The 16,771-nt window shown below is 38.6% G+C and overlaps 1 protein-coding gene across 4 annotated transcripts in view; it reads left to right on the top strand.

The window, feature by feature from the left end:
* Positions 1 to 16,771, top strand: part of RhoBTB (Rho-related BTB domain containing) — a 388,644-nt gene that overhangs the window by 170,055 nt on the left and 201,818 nt on the right. For all 4 annotated transcript variants that reach the window (XM_090374193.1, XM_090374190.1, XM_090374192.1 and 1 more), the window contains one exon: positions 5,220 to 5,468. In XM_090374193.1, coding sequence (XP_090230319.1) covers positions 5,220 to 5,468 — 249 coding nt within the window. The remainder of the gene's footprint in view (positions 1 to 5,219; positions 5,469 to 16,771) is intronic.

A 16,771-nucleotide genomic window follows, 5' to 3' on the forward strand; every position in this document is an offset into this window, starting at 1 on the left:
TTTATAAATGATGTTGATGAAGGTATATCAGGCTTAATGTCCAAGTTTGCAGATGACACAAAGGTTGACGATTGTTAATGACACTAATAACAGTACTCTATTGTTATTAATGTCATTAACACTAATAACAGTACTCTACTGCAACAGGATCTAGAAAAGTTAAGCAGATGGGCTGAAAGGTGGCAACTGAAGTTTAACATTGACAAATGTAAAGTATTGCATATGTGTAGCAGTAATCCCCAGAGTAATGTATCAACTGTGTAGTACTACACTCAGGGTGGTAGAAAATGAAAAAGACCTGGGAGTAATTGTGCAGTTAGATATCAGGTTTTCTGAGGTGTTCAGACAGTCTGCAAGAGTAGCTCATGGTGTCTTGTCAATGATATTGAGGAATTTTTTTAGCTGGGATAGGAATATGATCACTTATATAAGGCAACGGTCAGGCCACACCTTGAGTACTGTATTACAGGTCTGGTTACCTCATTTTAGGAAGGATGTAGAGCTGCTGGAATGAGTACAGAGCAGGGCAACTAGATTGGCCTCAATTTTTACAACACTCTTCTGTCACAGCAGTTCGTGGGTGGCTCGGGATTTCTTCATCATGCAGTGAGTTTCTTCCACATTTGATTTGTTTATACCAACCTGTATAAACCTGGGCATTCTTCTCCATAAACAGCGACCATTTCTTCATGGATTGTTTTAAGTGTTTTCTGTTACAGAAAGAGCAGTCGAATCACTGATCTGTATTCCACTTTATCTGTTGTGACGCTTCACTTCATTCAGTGTTGCAAAGAAAAAAATGAATTGTGAGGTTAAAACCAAAATTTTTGCTATTGCTATGGAGTATTTCAAGGTATCAAACAAAAATAATTCATCGTTCTTTCATATCTACTGGGTGAATACAAATATTTTTTTTGAATCCACTTCGTATATGTATACGAAGGGGGATATAAATTTTTTTTTTTTTTTTTTTTTTTTTAACTGTTTCTCTAATCTTTAGACTTCCCTTTATTATTTCCTATTCTTCCAGTGAAGTTGGACCAAGCACTTTACTACTCTTGGAGACTACTAAAATTTAAACCAAGAACCCTGTTCCTAAATCCCAGGCAATAGCTGAGCTGGTACATAGTTGCATTGTTTGACATTCCATTGGATGGTGTTCCCATCTGACCAGCATTCTATTATGCTGGCCAGGTGGGTTGATATTTGCCAGAGCCCTTTAAAAGTGGCTAACTAAAGTTAGCCACTTTTAAAAGTTTTTTGCTGACATTTCATGGCTGCTGTGGCAGTCCACAGTGGACTGAACGAATACCACACGAATCACATTAGCATTAGTAGAGGCATTTGATGCAAGAAAGCAAGCTTATGCAACATCAGCCAAATAAAAAAAAAAAATAAATAAAATAATAATAATAAATAAAAAATAACCACTTCCACTTCACCCCTCTGTTCGTACGAAATACCTGTCCAGCTGAGCCTTAAACTTATTTAGGCTATCAACTTCCATGACAAGGGATGGAAGTCTATTCCACCAACCAACCACCCGCTGGCTAAAGGCAAATTTCCTCACATCTATCTTACATCTGTCTTTTCTCAATTTGAATTTATACCCTCTCAGGTGATTATTCTGAGCAAGAGGAAGAATCCCATCAGCATTGAGCATGCTCAAACCATTCAAGGCTTTATACACCTCTATCAGATCACCTTGCTGGTGCCTAGTCCCCAGACACTGTAATTTGCAAAACTTAAGCCTTTCTTCGTAAGAGCACCCCTTTGTTCCATTCACTAATATTGTTGCCCTTCTCTGTACTCGTTCCAGCATCTCTACATCCTTCTTGAAATGAGGCCTCCAGACCTGTATGCAGTACTCTAGGTGTGGCCTGACCATTGCCTTATACAAGGGAATAATCACCTCCTTATCCCTGCTAGAAAAATTCCTATATATCATCAACAATACATCATGAGCTACTCTTGCAGCCCGTCTGCACTGCTCAGAAAACTTCATATCTGCCTGCACAACCACCCCCAGGTCCCTTTCATTCTCTACCACTGTCAGTGTAGTACCACAGAGTTGATACGTTGCTCTGGGGTTGCTGTTTCCCATATGTAGTAATTTACATTTGTCAATGTTAAACTTCATTTGCCACCTCTCAGCCCATCTGCTCAACCTTTCCAGATCCTGTTGCAGTAGCATGGTGTCAGTAGTGTCCTTGACAACCCTGCCAACCTTCGTATCGTCTGCAAACTTGGACATTAAGCTGTATATACCATCATCAATATCATTTATAAATACAGAAAACAATAATGGACCCAATACTGAACCCTGAGGGACTCCACTAATAACATTAGTCCACGATGAGCAGTGTCCATTGATTACCATTCTCTGTATTCTCCCCCTCAACCACCCCTTTATCCATAGCAGCAATTTGCCTCCAATGCCACATTGCTCCAATTTGTGCAGCAGTCTTCCATGTGCAACAGTATCAAAAGCCTTTCTAAGATCCAAGTATATAATATCAAAGTTATTCCCTGCATCCAGTTCTTTTGTGACTGCATCATAGTATCCAATCAAATTGGTCAGGCATGACTTCCCCTTAACAAAACCATGCTGTGTCTGAGCTATAACTGAAGTCTTGTCTAGATGATCCTGCAGTGCTTCTTTAACCAATGCCTCCATTAATTTTCCTGGAACAGAAGTTAAACTAACAGGTCTATAATTACTTGTGTCGCCCTTTGATCCTCCTTTGTGAATTGGGGTCACATTTGCACATCTCCAGTCCATGGATACTTCCCCTGAGTCCAAGGAAACTCTCATAATTATGGCTAAGGGTTTGCTTACTTCCTTTGCTGCCTCCTTTAATATAACTGGATAGATCCCATCCACCCCAGGTGCCTTTCTTGTATTTATCTTCAACAATTTCTCCTCCACTTTACTCTCAGTTATTACAAGATTCTCTAGCTTACTGCCAGAGTTGAATACACCTCTGGCATTCTCCTCGCTGAATAACCCCTCATGTGTGAATGTCGATGCAAAATATTCATTCAGTTTGTTAGCTACCTGAGCAGGATCATCAACAGTTGACCCATCGATATCAAGTGGATAATTCATGCTGCTTCTGTTCTTCACAGTGTGGACATGGGGTTGGACTTTTGTGTTGAACTCTAGTTCTTAGTATGTAACAATTTAAGTTTGTTCTCCATTATTTTGTTCTCCTTGGTAAGTGTTATTTTAGTTTTGCTTGTAAGTTTGTCTAGAATTTCTTTTAGTTACTTTTCTTTCATTCAGTAATTTTGCTCATATTTTTGGCTCTTTTTCTCAAGTCAGCTCTAGGCATTAAACATCAGCTGTGGGCATTCTCACTCCAAGCACCGTTTATCTAATTACAGGGGATCCTTGTTATCCAAGGATATTTGTTTCCACAAAATTCAACTTAAAATGGGGGCCAATTTTTGTAATGTTTATTATTTAAAGAAAACTAAATGTAACTAGGTAATATTTTAAGAGTTTAAGATTCTATATCTATATACATTACAGCTCTGGTTCATACTATATAATATTGGTGTAGATATTATATAGTTCAGAGGGTGAAAAGCATCATTTCATCTGTCTCATATTGTGCTCATCCTTCACAACGTATTGCCCATGTGTTGCACTACCTCGAATAAGTAACACTTCACGAATAGAGAAGACTATTGTTACATATTCTCGGTGGGTGCCACCACACAGATGGCACCGTTTCAAAGCTAGTTGGCATTTCATCGGTGGGTGTGCAGGTACCCTGGTATTGTAAGTGAAGTGTTACTTATTTGAGATAGTGCAATACGTGGGCGACTCATTGTGAAGGACGAGTAGATATGGTGTCTCTACACCGATATTATATAGTAATGTTTATTATGTACTTTTACATAGTAAAAAATGAATGAACTGAAAAATGAGAAAATTATTTTATTAGACATTTTTTATTATAATATGCTACACAATGTAAGGTTAAGTAAGTTGTTTGAAGTTACACTATTTTTCATTTGTACGAATAAAGAATGAATCCAGAGTTCGTGTTTTTTTTTTTTTTTTTTTTTTTTTTTTCCGTATTTTTTCAGATAAAACTGTTGTAGCATTTAGTTATGTCTTTAACTTCGCACTTAACATTTGTTGCACGATCATGAGGAAGATCATTCTCACATAAAAAAAAAAAAAAAGTGCTTGGTAAATTTTCTCAAGGGAAAAAGCTTTAATTCTTTAATTTTCAAATCCTCATAACTGTGGGGACTCTGATACTGGGGACCCCCCTGTATCTGTCACTGTAATATTTCGCATACTATTTTACAGCTAGACAATATGAGCTGTTCATTTGACTGCTATTGCAGATGTTTAGTATACAGTGGAAGTGTTTCCTCAACTCTTTAGGTTGGAATGTTCACATTATTTGTAATATTGGGCATTATTAACTAAGTTACTAATAAGAATAAACATGTTACATATCATGTTACAGTAATAATTCACAACTATCAAAACATTTTTCTGTATTACTTACAAATCTAATTAGAATATCTTATTATTTTCTTTACTCTATTGACTTTAAATTGAATCCCAAAGTGGAGGCAGAACATTGCCATAATGATGCAGAATTATTAAGTTAATTTTGACTTCTTTTGTAATTATTGCTTAAGCAATAAATGAGGAATTTTTGCCCATTATGATCGGGAATTGAGATACTTAGATTATTTGAAAGGCGCCTCCGTAGCCAGGTGGGAAGGAGCAGTAGTGCGTAGCACACGCTTCCTGATTAGGCCGGGGTTCGAGCCCGTCACCACCAAATATGGAGGATGCGGAAAGGTCAGGGAATGACCACCGCATATCTCGGAGCAATATGGCCTTAGTTGCTAATGCTCCTAAAAAAAACCAAATAACAACAGATTATTTGAAGTCTAATTATGTGATGTGAAAATTATTTCTTTGCAATTCATTTGTTATTGTGTCATAGTAGCCAGTTAGATTGGCCAGAGGATCTCCCCTTAATAGGTCTGTGCTGTGTTTGCTGTTTAACTGTGCTCATGTCAATATGGTCCTGCATTACTTCTTTAATACTGACTCCATCGTTTTCTCTGGAACAGAAGTATTTAAGTGTTAGTGTGGTGAGAAGTGCTTAATTTTATCTTGAACTTATAATATTCTGTGCATTAAATGTATAATATTATTATTTGCTATTTCTGTTTTTCAGATACCATTCTGTCCACCAGAGCCACCTCCACCTGAGTTAACTGTGCCTTGTGCACAGTTTGAGGATGACATGCTTGCTCTGTTTCAAAGTCAGACATATACAGATGTTATCTTTCTTACAGGGAAAGTGGGGTTTTCAGTTCATAAAGCTGTATTAGCTTCTGTATGTGATTCTTTCTACAAACTCTTTACCATGGATCTTTCTTTGGATATCATACCTGGTGGACGTAGTGCCAGTGACTCTAGTATGGTACAGTAATCTTTTTAATAATTTTTCATATGGTAATAATGAAGTATAGCTTATATAATAGAGAAAATATAGATCATTATGAAAATTCCTTTCTTTCTTTAATTTTAAAGTTGTATTTGTTAACCTGTGCTACACTTTAATTAATATATTAGGTTAAGTTTTTGAATTCATCCTAACATTTTTTATGATAGTTTATTATAGTTTTTAAAGCAAATTTCATTTTAAAATAATCTTATGGTTTTATTGTTATTTATTTATTTCCCTGCCAATGTTGTAGTACAGGTTAGAATGTATTAGTCAGGCAGGAATAGTAAGGAGTTACAAAGTTAAAAGCTATGTTAGAAGTTACTATTTTTGGTAACTTTTAACTGAAGTAATTACTCTTTTAGCCAAATAATTAAGTAACTCAAGTTATAAAATCTTGAAAATTAATTATCTCACATAACATTAGTTTAGAATTAACACCTTGTATTTATGTAATTTTTCCTTATGACAAAAAATCTACACGAAGAATTCATAAAGAAAATTCTTTATCAGAAGGTTAATTAAAATTTCTGGTATGCAAATATTTTAAGGATGGTGTCACCTATGTAATCTAATGCAAAGGTTAGTTTGCACAAAGATCATGCAAACTGCAAGCCATAACAGATTTGTAGTGAAAAATGATACAAGAAAGCAATCAAGCTTATATATAACATCATCCAAAAAAGGAAAAAAAAAAAAAAAAAAATTTATACCCCTCCCCCGATGGTATTCTCCACCTTGTCATGGTGGGGTGCTTGCATGTCCCGATGACCCGGAGAGCTAAGTTGGTGGTAGCTTAGCTACTGGTAGGGCCACCCAAGCCAGACAGGTCATAGGGTAGGGGCCACACTAAGAGAGAGATATCCTGGTCCTCCAGGTTGGGGGCCCCGAGTGCCAAGCAATAGTGACAAGCGATTTTCTCAGTGATTTATAGAGTGCTCTTATTAAAGAAAAAGTTTTATTTGTTTTCTAGTGTCTTTTTCTATTTCATTTACTTCCAGTTGTTCTGTGCTTAAAGTAGTAAGAAAGAACACAGAAAGGAAAACAACCTTTCTTTATTTAGTATATATATTTTACTAATAACAAACAACTAACTTCTACAACCGCTTGGTCACTGGTGGCACCGCTCCTGCCTCCACGTGGCGGGGCCGGTAACCTGGGGGATAAGACAACCCCCGGGGCTAAAAGGAGCAGAGATGGAAACAACTGACTTTCCACACTTAGAGCCGAAGAGCTCTCAATTAAATGACACACACGACACTGACCATGACTCCTCTATCTCAAAGAGAATGAAGAAAGACACTGGCAGACAGGAATTACCAGCTTTCCTGATTATACATTCTCTGTCAACGCAACCTGTCGGCAAGCTCTCCCCCTTCACCATTCAGAAATGCCTCGAACATGCTGCAGGTTCACCAAAAATGGTGAAACGTCTTCAATACGGAGATTTGTTAATAGAGACCACCAATTCTAGACATTCTGAGCTACTACTACGTCTGACATCCTTGAGTGGAATCCCAGTTCAAATCACACCACACACCACCCTCAATTCTTCAAAGGGAGTGATCACTGAATGGGATTTATTGAACGTCCCCGAAGATGAAATAGTTCAAGAACTTAAAGAACAGAACGTCACTCAAGCAAAAAGGATCATGATCCGAAAAGATGGCAATTTAGTCCCTACCCGGAGTATAATTTTAACATTCAGTTCTCCAAATCTACCATCTTCAGTCAAGGCAGGATATTTATACTGTCGCGTTCGGCCCTATATCCCGAACCCTCTAAGATGTTTTAAATGCCAGAAATTTGGCCATTCCCAGATAGCATGCCATGGAGATGCAACTTGTGCAAACTGTGGGTGTAAAACTCATACACAAACAGAATGTAAGGCACCAACTCCACAGTGTCCAAATTGCAAAGGCAACCATCCCGCTTATTCCAAAGACTGCGACCTCTGGAAGTTGGGGAAAAAAATACAAAAATATAAAATTGAAAATAAGGTTTCCTATCAAGAGGCAAGAAAACAAGTAAAATTAAGTATGCCAAAACACACCTATGCTACTGCTACTCATAGTCACCAATCAGTAGCATGTCAGACTGAAGTGACCATTCCTCCAGACATATCGATCTCCAACTGGGCTCGGTTAGGCTTCTCTGTTGAACATCCATCTCCACCAAACATAGTAGACCAATGCAGTAATACACCACTAACAGTTCCATCCCAGAGACTTCCCCGTTGTCAAGCAGTAGATAATTTACAGAAATCAGATCCTGTTGAGGCAAAGCAATCTCATACATCAAGCATGGACACTGATGACATAACTAATCAAGATCTGCTTGAAATACATGCAAATGGAGATATGGAAGAAAGCAATGACTCAGAACGCCCTAATTTTTTAAGAAAATAAAAATCAAAACTCGAAAGAGGTAAACAAGCCACCCACAAAAAACAGACACTCAACTTCTACCCACAGAACTAAATAATGGAACAGATCTTACAGTGGAATTGCAGAGGTTTTTGCAGCAGTATTGACGATATTTATGAATTAATTCACCATTTCAAACCTGCTGCTATGTGCTTACAAGAAACAAATTTAACACCAAAAATCTCCGTTTCAGTCAAAAATTACACCATCTTCAGAAAAGATCGATCTGAAACTAACAGCCCTCATGGAGGAGTAGCTGTGCTTGTGGAATCAAGAGTCCCTTCCAGGCACATTCCTTTGAAAACACCATTAGAAGCTGTTGCTACACGTATAGTTATCGGTATCACATTGACAGTGGTCTCGATATATCTTCCACCAAACCATCCATGCACATTTCAGGATCTAGAAAACCTTATTTCTCAATTACCATCTCCGATCTGTCTATTAGGCGATTTTAATGGACATCATCCATTGTGGGGTTCGCTGATCTCAGATGGACATGGTGAACTTATTGAAACGCTACTTGATAGAGAGAATCTGACACTGTTGAACACTGGCTTACCCACCTACATCCATTTTCCTACTGGGTCAAGCACTGCTATCGATCTCCCAATCTGCTCTCCGATCCTGTTCCCAACCATAGAGTGGACAGTACACGACAATCCTCTAAACAGCGATCACTTTCCGCTGATTTGTAGCATTCAAACCACCCATTTCAAACAAACACAAACTCAATGGAAATTTTCCAAAGCAAACAGGACAAAATTTACCAATCATGTATCTTTTGATGAGGATATCATTACGTCTTTTCCTATTGACGCTGCCACCGAATATATTACAAAGCAGATACTAACAGCTGCAACAGCCGCCATCGCAAAGTCTCAAATAAGAAACCATCGGCATACCAATCACTGGTGGAATGGTGATTGCAATAAAGTGAAAAAGGAAAAAAATGCAGCATGGAATACCTTCCGCAAATATCCCACCACTGCCAACCTTATTAACTACAAGAAACTGAGAGCCAAAGCTCGTTTCATCCGACGAAAGGCCAAAAAAGATTCATGGGTAAAATTCGCCTCCTCAATCAAAAGATACTGATACCCGAATAATCTGGAAAAAAAATAATAAAAAATAAAGAAACTAAGTGGAAAATATCATGTATCACCTTCTCCTATTATTAATTGGAATGGCAAGGAGATCTCCTCTCCTGGAGAGATTGCCAATGCCTTAGGAACTGTGTTAGCATTAGTAGAGGAATTTGATGCAAGAAAGCAAGCTTATGCAGCATCAGCCAAAAAAAAAAAAATAATAAAATAAAAAATAAAGTAAAATAAATAAATAAAAAATAACCACTTCCACTTCACCCCTCTGTTCGTTCGAAATACCTGTCCAGCTGAGCCTGACTTGGCGCATTATGACCCTAGCTGCCAATGCGCCATTAAAAACTAAATCAATCAATCAATCAATCAACCAGCTGAGCCTTAAACTTATTTAGGCTATCAACTTCCACGACAAGGGATGGAAGTCTGTTCCACCTACCAACCACCCGCTGGCTAAAAGCAAATTTCCACACATCTATCCTACATCTGTCGTTCCTCAATTTGAACTTATGCCCTCTCAGGTGATTATTCTGAGCAAGAGGAAGAATCCCATCAGCATTGAGCATGCTCAAACCATTCAAGACTTTGTACACCTCTATCAGATCACCTCGCTGGTGCCTAGTCTCCAGACACTGTAATTCGCAAAACTTAAGCTTTTCTTTGTAAGAGCACCCCTTTGTTCCATTCACTAATCTTGTTACTCTTCTCTGTACTCGTTCCAGCAGCTCTACATCCTTTTTTGAAATGAGGCCTCAAGGCCTGTATACAGTACTCTAGGTGTGGCCTGACCATTGCCTTATACAAGGGAATAATCACCTCCTTATCCCTGCTAGAAAAATTCCTATATATCATTGACAATACAACATGAGCTACTCTTGCAGCCAGTCTGCACTGCTCAGAGAACTTCATATCTGCCTGCACAACCACCCCCCAGGTCCCTTTCATTCTCTACCACTGTCAGTGTAGTACCACAGAGTTGATACGTTGCTCTGGGGTTGCTGTTTCCCATATGTAGTACTTTACATTTGTCACCTCTCAGCCCATCTGCTCAACCTTTCCAGATCCTGTTGCAGCAGCATAGTGTCAGTAGTGTCCTTGACAACCCTGCCAACCTTCGTATCGTCTGCAAACTTGGACATTAAGCTTGATATACCATCATCAATATCATTTATAAATACGGAGAACAATAAAGGACCCAATACTGAACCCTGAGGGACTCCACTAATAACATTAGTCCACGATGAGCAGTGTCCATTGATTACCACTCTCTGTCTTCTCCCCCTCAACCACCCCTTTATCCATAGCAGCAATTTGCCTCCAATGCCACACTGCTCCAATTTGTGCAGCAGTCTTCCATGTGCAACAGTATCAAAAGCCTTTCTAAGATCCAAGTATATAATATCAAAGTTATTCCCTGCATCCAGTTCTTTTGTGACTGCATCATAGTATCCAATCAAATTGGACAGGCAAGACTTCCCCTTAACAAAACCATGCTGTGTCCGAGCTATAACTGAAGTCTTGTCTAGATGATCGTGCAGCGCTTCTTTAACCAGTGCCTCCATTAATTTTCCGGGAACAGAAGTTGAACTCACAGGTCTATAATTACTTGTGTCAGCCTTTGATCCTCCCTTGGGAATTGAGATCACATTTGCACATCTCCAGTCCATGGGTACCTCCCCTGAGTCCAAGGAAGCTCTCATAATTATGGCTAAGGGTTTGCTTACTTCCTTTGCTGCCTCCTTTAATATAACTGGATAGATCCCATCCACCTCAGGTGCCTTTCTTGTGTTTATCTTCAATTTCTCCTCCACTTTACTCTCAGTTATTACAAGATTCTCTAGCTTACTGCTAGAGTTGAATACACCTCTGGCATTCCCCTCGCTGAATAACTCCTCACATGTGAATGTCGATGCAAAATATTCATTTAGTTTGTTAGCTACCCGAGCAGGGTCATCAACAGTTGACCCATCGATATCAAGTGGACCAATCTGATTCATCACCTTCCTTCTAGAGTTTACATAAGTAAAGAACTCTTTGCTGTTTTTCTTCGCATCCCTTGCCAAGGATCTCTCGTAATCTGCCTTTGCCTGCCTAACCTCCTTTGTAACTTGGTTACAGATCAACTTGTATCTATGATAGGCTTCTGTGTGATGTGTTAATTTGTATGTATCCCATGCATTTTTCTTCTCTTCCCTATGCCTCTGCCATAGTTCATCTGACATCCATTTAGGCCTAAACCTTGAACAATATTTCTTAGTTGGTATGTAAAGCCTAGTAGCTTCCAAGATAAGTTCTTTGAATGCTTCCCATTTTGGGAAGCATTCAAAGCATTCAAGTTGGTAACATCATCAGTTGATCCCACTGTATAGAATTTAAATACTGTCTCAGACTATCGTAGTCGCCTTTACGAAAGCAATACCCCTTCCCTTTACCCCTATGTAGTTACCTCTTTGAGTAACTCCCACTTCAGAACACTGTGATCACTGCCACTTAGTGGTTCATTTATCTGCAGATTCTTAATGCATGAAGAATCACTACTGATAATCAAATCAAGAGTATTACTCCCTCTAGTTGCCTCCCGAACATGCTGATGTAGAAAACAATCATTCAATAAATCCACAAAAGCCTTACTAGTGTGTGAGTGACCAGCCCCCAAATTCCAGTCAATATCTGGGAAATTAAAATTCCCCATTATAAGACTCTCTGATTTACTGGCCCACTCTATTTCTCTTTACGGTTTCTTATTATACTCATCAGAGTCATTAGGCCTATAGCACACTCCTACTCTCAATTTTGATCTCCCAATGCTTATGTCACACCAAACTGACTCGACACTGCACTGTCCAGTGATGTCGACTGGCTTTACTTCCTTGGATTTTGTGTTTCTTAACTAATAGCATAACCCTCCTCCCTTCCTATCCTGTCTGTTCTTTCTGTAGACATTGTACTCCCCAAATTCCAGTTCTGCATTCCTTATATCTGTGTGACACCACATCTCTGAAATCCCAACAATATCTGCCTTTGATGTTTTGAGCAATAACTCAAATTCATCAAATTTATTTACTAAACTCCTAGCATTGGTGTACACGCAAGTATACATGCACCTGCTCTTCCTCTTAGCCACTCTAACACAACCCATGTGTTTACTTGTTCTGTGAATTATCTGCCTCAAGCGCATATCAACAGTCTTTCCAAAATATTAAAGCCGGAAATGAGAAAAGGAAATTGAACTTCAAAGCTGCATTCCATTTACCCTATAACCAACCATTAACAATATCTGAACTGAAAGAAGCTATGTATACCTCAAGAAACAGTGCTCCTGGCCCTGACAGAATTTACTGTATAATGCTTCAACATCTCAATCAGAAATCACTATCTTTATTGCTTAAACTTTACAATTGGATATTCTCAGAACATATATTCCCGACCTCCTGGCAACATTCTTATTTAATAGCTATACTGAAACCTGGAAAAGATCACTCGATTCCACACAACTATAGACCAATTTCTCTTACCAGCTGCTTGAGTAAGACTTTGGAAAAAATGGTTCACCATCGTCTCACATGGTATCTTGAATCCCGAAACATAATCAGTAATAATCAGTTTGGTTTTCGAAAGAATAGATCATCCCTAGACCTCATGACCAAAGCCGAATCCAACATAAGAAATGCATTCATCAGAAATCAACATCTCGTCGTGATATGCCTTGAATTAGAGAAGGCTTTCGATACCACATGGCGATACAGCATCTTAAGAGATCTCCATTCTATTCATGTGAGAGGGCACTTACCATATTTTATTCAAAGCTTTCTTCGACACAGGTCTTTCCAAGTTAAGTACCGGCAGGTTTTATCTCGAACATATATACAAGAAGAAGGAGTCCCACAGGGCTCTGTTCTCACTACGAATAAACAATATTACAAACTGCATTCCAAACACCGTTGACTCATATCTCTATGCGGATGACCTTACCATATCCTGCCATTCCCAGAATATGAACTATATTGAGAGGCATATACAAATATCCATAAACAACATTGAATTATGGATGGCGCAAAATGGATATAGACTGTCAAGCCACAAATCAACAGCCATACATTTCTGCACAAAGCACAGAATGCATCCTGAACCTAAGTTGCACTTAGCCAATCACCCTATACCAATCGTGAACAGTATTCGTCTCCTAGGGTTAATTTTTGATAAGAAATTAAATTTCCAAGAGCACATAAAATATCTAAGAACCTCTTGCGCAAGGAAAATGAATATACTCTGGGTAATCTCCAGTACATCTTGGGGTGCAGATCGCCATACCCTCCTCCCCTTGTATAAGTCCCTAATTAGATCTCGGCTAGACTATGGAGCACCTGTTTATGACTCAGCTAGGGAAAGCACCTTAGCGCGTCTTGCGCCCATCCAACATTCGTCTCTGAGGATAGCCCTAAGTGCATACAGAACATTACCGGTTCAAAGTCTTTACGTTGAAGCTCACGAACCTCCACTTAGCGTCAGAAGGAAAATGTTACTAATGAATTACTCAGCTAAAATTAAAAGCCTGCCTACTCATCCTGTTTGGCCACTGCTGCATGATCCTCTGTGGAAAACCCACTATACAAATAAACCCAGACTGCAGATTCTAGCAGAAAGCTGGAACATCCAATTGGATAATATCCTCAGAGAATCAAAAGATCCAGATATCAAAAGATCCAGATCCCCTTGTGGTCTACTCTCACACTTCCTTCTCATGAATACCTTGAGCAATGGGGTAAAAGTTCCATAGCAAAGATTAACATCCAACAGCTCAAACACAAAAGTACCCTGAATTCACCAAGATCTATACTGATGGTTCAAAGTCTGACAATCAAGTGGGTGCAGCTGCTGTCTTCCCTAATTCAACTATCTCATTTTCACTTCCAGTCGAATGTAGCAGTTATACCGCTGAGCTTCATGCCATTAAGCTTTCTCTGAAAAATATCTCACTGCTGTCAATAAATAAAAGTATAATATATACTGATTCACAAAGTGCTATTTTAGCTTTGAAAGGCATTCCTTCTCCTACCAATCCTTTATTAAAACTCATAAAACATAAGCTGATGCAGCTTCATGAGCATAAACAAACTGTTATCTTTTCTTGGGTCCCAGGCCACAGTGGTATTCCAGGAAATGAATGTGCAGATGCTGCTGCAAAGCATCCTTCTAATATAGCCTCAACAAATGATCTAGTCGCATATCCTGATTACAGACACAAAATACAGAGAACATGCATGGAACAATGGACACTTCTGTGGAAAATGCAAACAAATAACAAGCTATTTCAAATAAAATCTGAACCAGAATTATGGACTTCTAGCTTTCGTAAAAATAGAAAAGAAGTAATCTTAGCCAGAATCCGAATAGGTCACACGCACCTCACACATCTCTATCTGCTTACAGGGAATGATCCTCCTCAGTGTGCAAACTGCTCGCAGCCACTTACAGTAAAACATATACTTGTCGAATGTAGCTTGTTTAACAACGCCCGACGAATGGCTTTTAGTTCCATCTCAGATCTGCAACAACCTCTGTCTCTCAATAGCATCATAGGTAAAGAAGCAAATCTCTCTCTGAATTATTTCTCTATTTAAAACAAATTCAAGTGTATGATCATTTTGAACTGCTGTACAAGCAGTTCCCGTATGTAAAATCAATTGATTTGAGAGGTGCAATATGGCCTAAGTTGCCCTTGCACCAAAAAAAAAACACCACAACAACAACCTCCAGGTTGGGGGTTGTTGCAGTGGGCTAGCTCCTCATTCAGTGTAAAAAATACACAAATGCTAAACGACCTACAAGTGAAAATGAAAACTGACTGCACTTCCAGAAATTATTCGGCAAATGGAAAAGGACAATGATTTTGAGATGCTGGAATATTCAAGGTCTTTCAACTAAAAGAAACTTTCTTCCGGATGAACTGCAAAAATTCAATTTAGACATCGTTGTGTTATCGGAGACAAAGTAAAAGGGATGTGGAGAGGAAATAATGGGAGAATACTACCAGGAGTAGAGTCGATAAGAGTGAAAGAGCAAGAGCAGGAGTTTCTGTTGCTGTTAAAAAGAAATTGAGACATAACATCAAAAACTGGCAATTTATTAATGAAAGAATGATCTCATTGGAATTGACAGTGTATGGGAGAGAAATATGTATTTTGGGAATATATGCTCTGACTAATGACACTGCTGATACCTTGAAGGTTGAATTTTGTGAGGATCTGAGAGAACTAATAGAACAAATCCCTAAGAACAAAGAGATATTTTTAATAGGGGGTTTCAATGCAGGAGTAGGAACTGAACAAAATAGCAAAGTTATGGGAAGATTTGGAGAGAAAGAGAGGAACAACAATGGTGATAGACTACTCAATCTTTGTAAACAGTTCGACTTGAGAATAAACAACACATTTTTCCAATGCAAGAATATCCATAAATATACTTGGTCACAGGAGACAAGACAAATTAGATCAGTTATAGATTACGTTATTTCAAAACATTCAGGGACATACATATTGAAAGATGACAACGTTTATAGAGGAGCCGAATGTGGATCTGACCATTTTCTTGTTAAAACAACACTCAAGTGGAACTGGATTAAGAAAATAAGAGTGGACCCCCAACAATGCAGGGAAGGAGAATGCTGCAAATTGGATCAATTTAATGTTTGAACTATTTCAGGACGACAGCATTAGAAACAACTTCATCCGGAGATTGGATGCTGCAATTAACATAGAGATAAAAGGTAATACTGAAGAAATCTACAAATATTTAAAAAATATTGTAAAAAAAATAGCTCATGAAATCCTAGACAAAAAGAAGAGCCAAGGACCAAAAAAGACCTGGATTATAGAGAAAGTAAGAGCTGCTGTTGAGGAAAAGAAACTTGCATATCAGAAATAGCTGGGTGAAAGGAATGACGCATATAGGAATATTTATGTCGAAAAGAAGAAAACAGTCAATCGGTTGGTAGTAGAAGCAAAAAATGAGGAATGGGAAAGGAAATGCATGGCTATTAATAGCAAATTGAGCTTCAAGTGATCAGCAGAATCATGGAAGGTCCTTAAAGACTTGAGAAAACAGAATGAACGCAATGCTGGTTCGCAATTAATACTTTTGAAAGACTGGATGAAGGACTTAAAAGAAGACCAGGAAGAGTTCAAGATGGTGGAGGATTTCGGTGTGGAAGACTTGGGCTTAAAAGTTTCTGTTAGGGAAGTGGAAGTCTTACTAAAGGAAGGAAGGAAGGAATGGCAAATCACTTGGACCTGGAGGAGTTTATATGGAACTTCTGAAGTACAGAGGAAGAGGAGTGGCTGCTTTGAAGAAATATCGAAAGAAAGGGCAACAGGATATATTACATCAATTTATAAAAAGGGTGATCGGAAAAGCTATGTTCAAATTACAAAGGGGAGTATGCATCCTGAACCCGCTATTAAAGATTCTTGGAAAATGGATCAGGAACCATTTAGAAGTCCAAATCGAGGTGTCAGAAGAACCAAGTGGTTTTTCAGCCTGGGGGGGGGGGGTCATGTATAGACCATATCTCAACAGTACAACAGATCCTTGAAAAATTCCAATTGAAAGGAAAAGAAATCTTTATGATTTTCATTGACCTTGAAATGGCATATGACAGTGTTCCAAGGTGCCTCTGTAGCCAGGTGGGCAGGAGCAGCAGTGCGTAGCACATGCTTTCTGATTAGACCAGGGTTCAAGCCTGTGACCACCAAAT

This window comes from Mastigoproctus giganteus, chromosome 5, assembly GCF_048544385.1.
Source record: "Mastigoproctus giganteus isolate SK-2022 chromosome 5, ASM4854438v1, whole genome shotgun sequence".
Taxonomy (NCBI): domain Eukaryota; kingdom Metazoa; phylum Arthropoda; class Arachnida; order Uropygi; family Thelyphonidae; genus Mastigoproctus; species Mastigoproctus giganteus.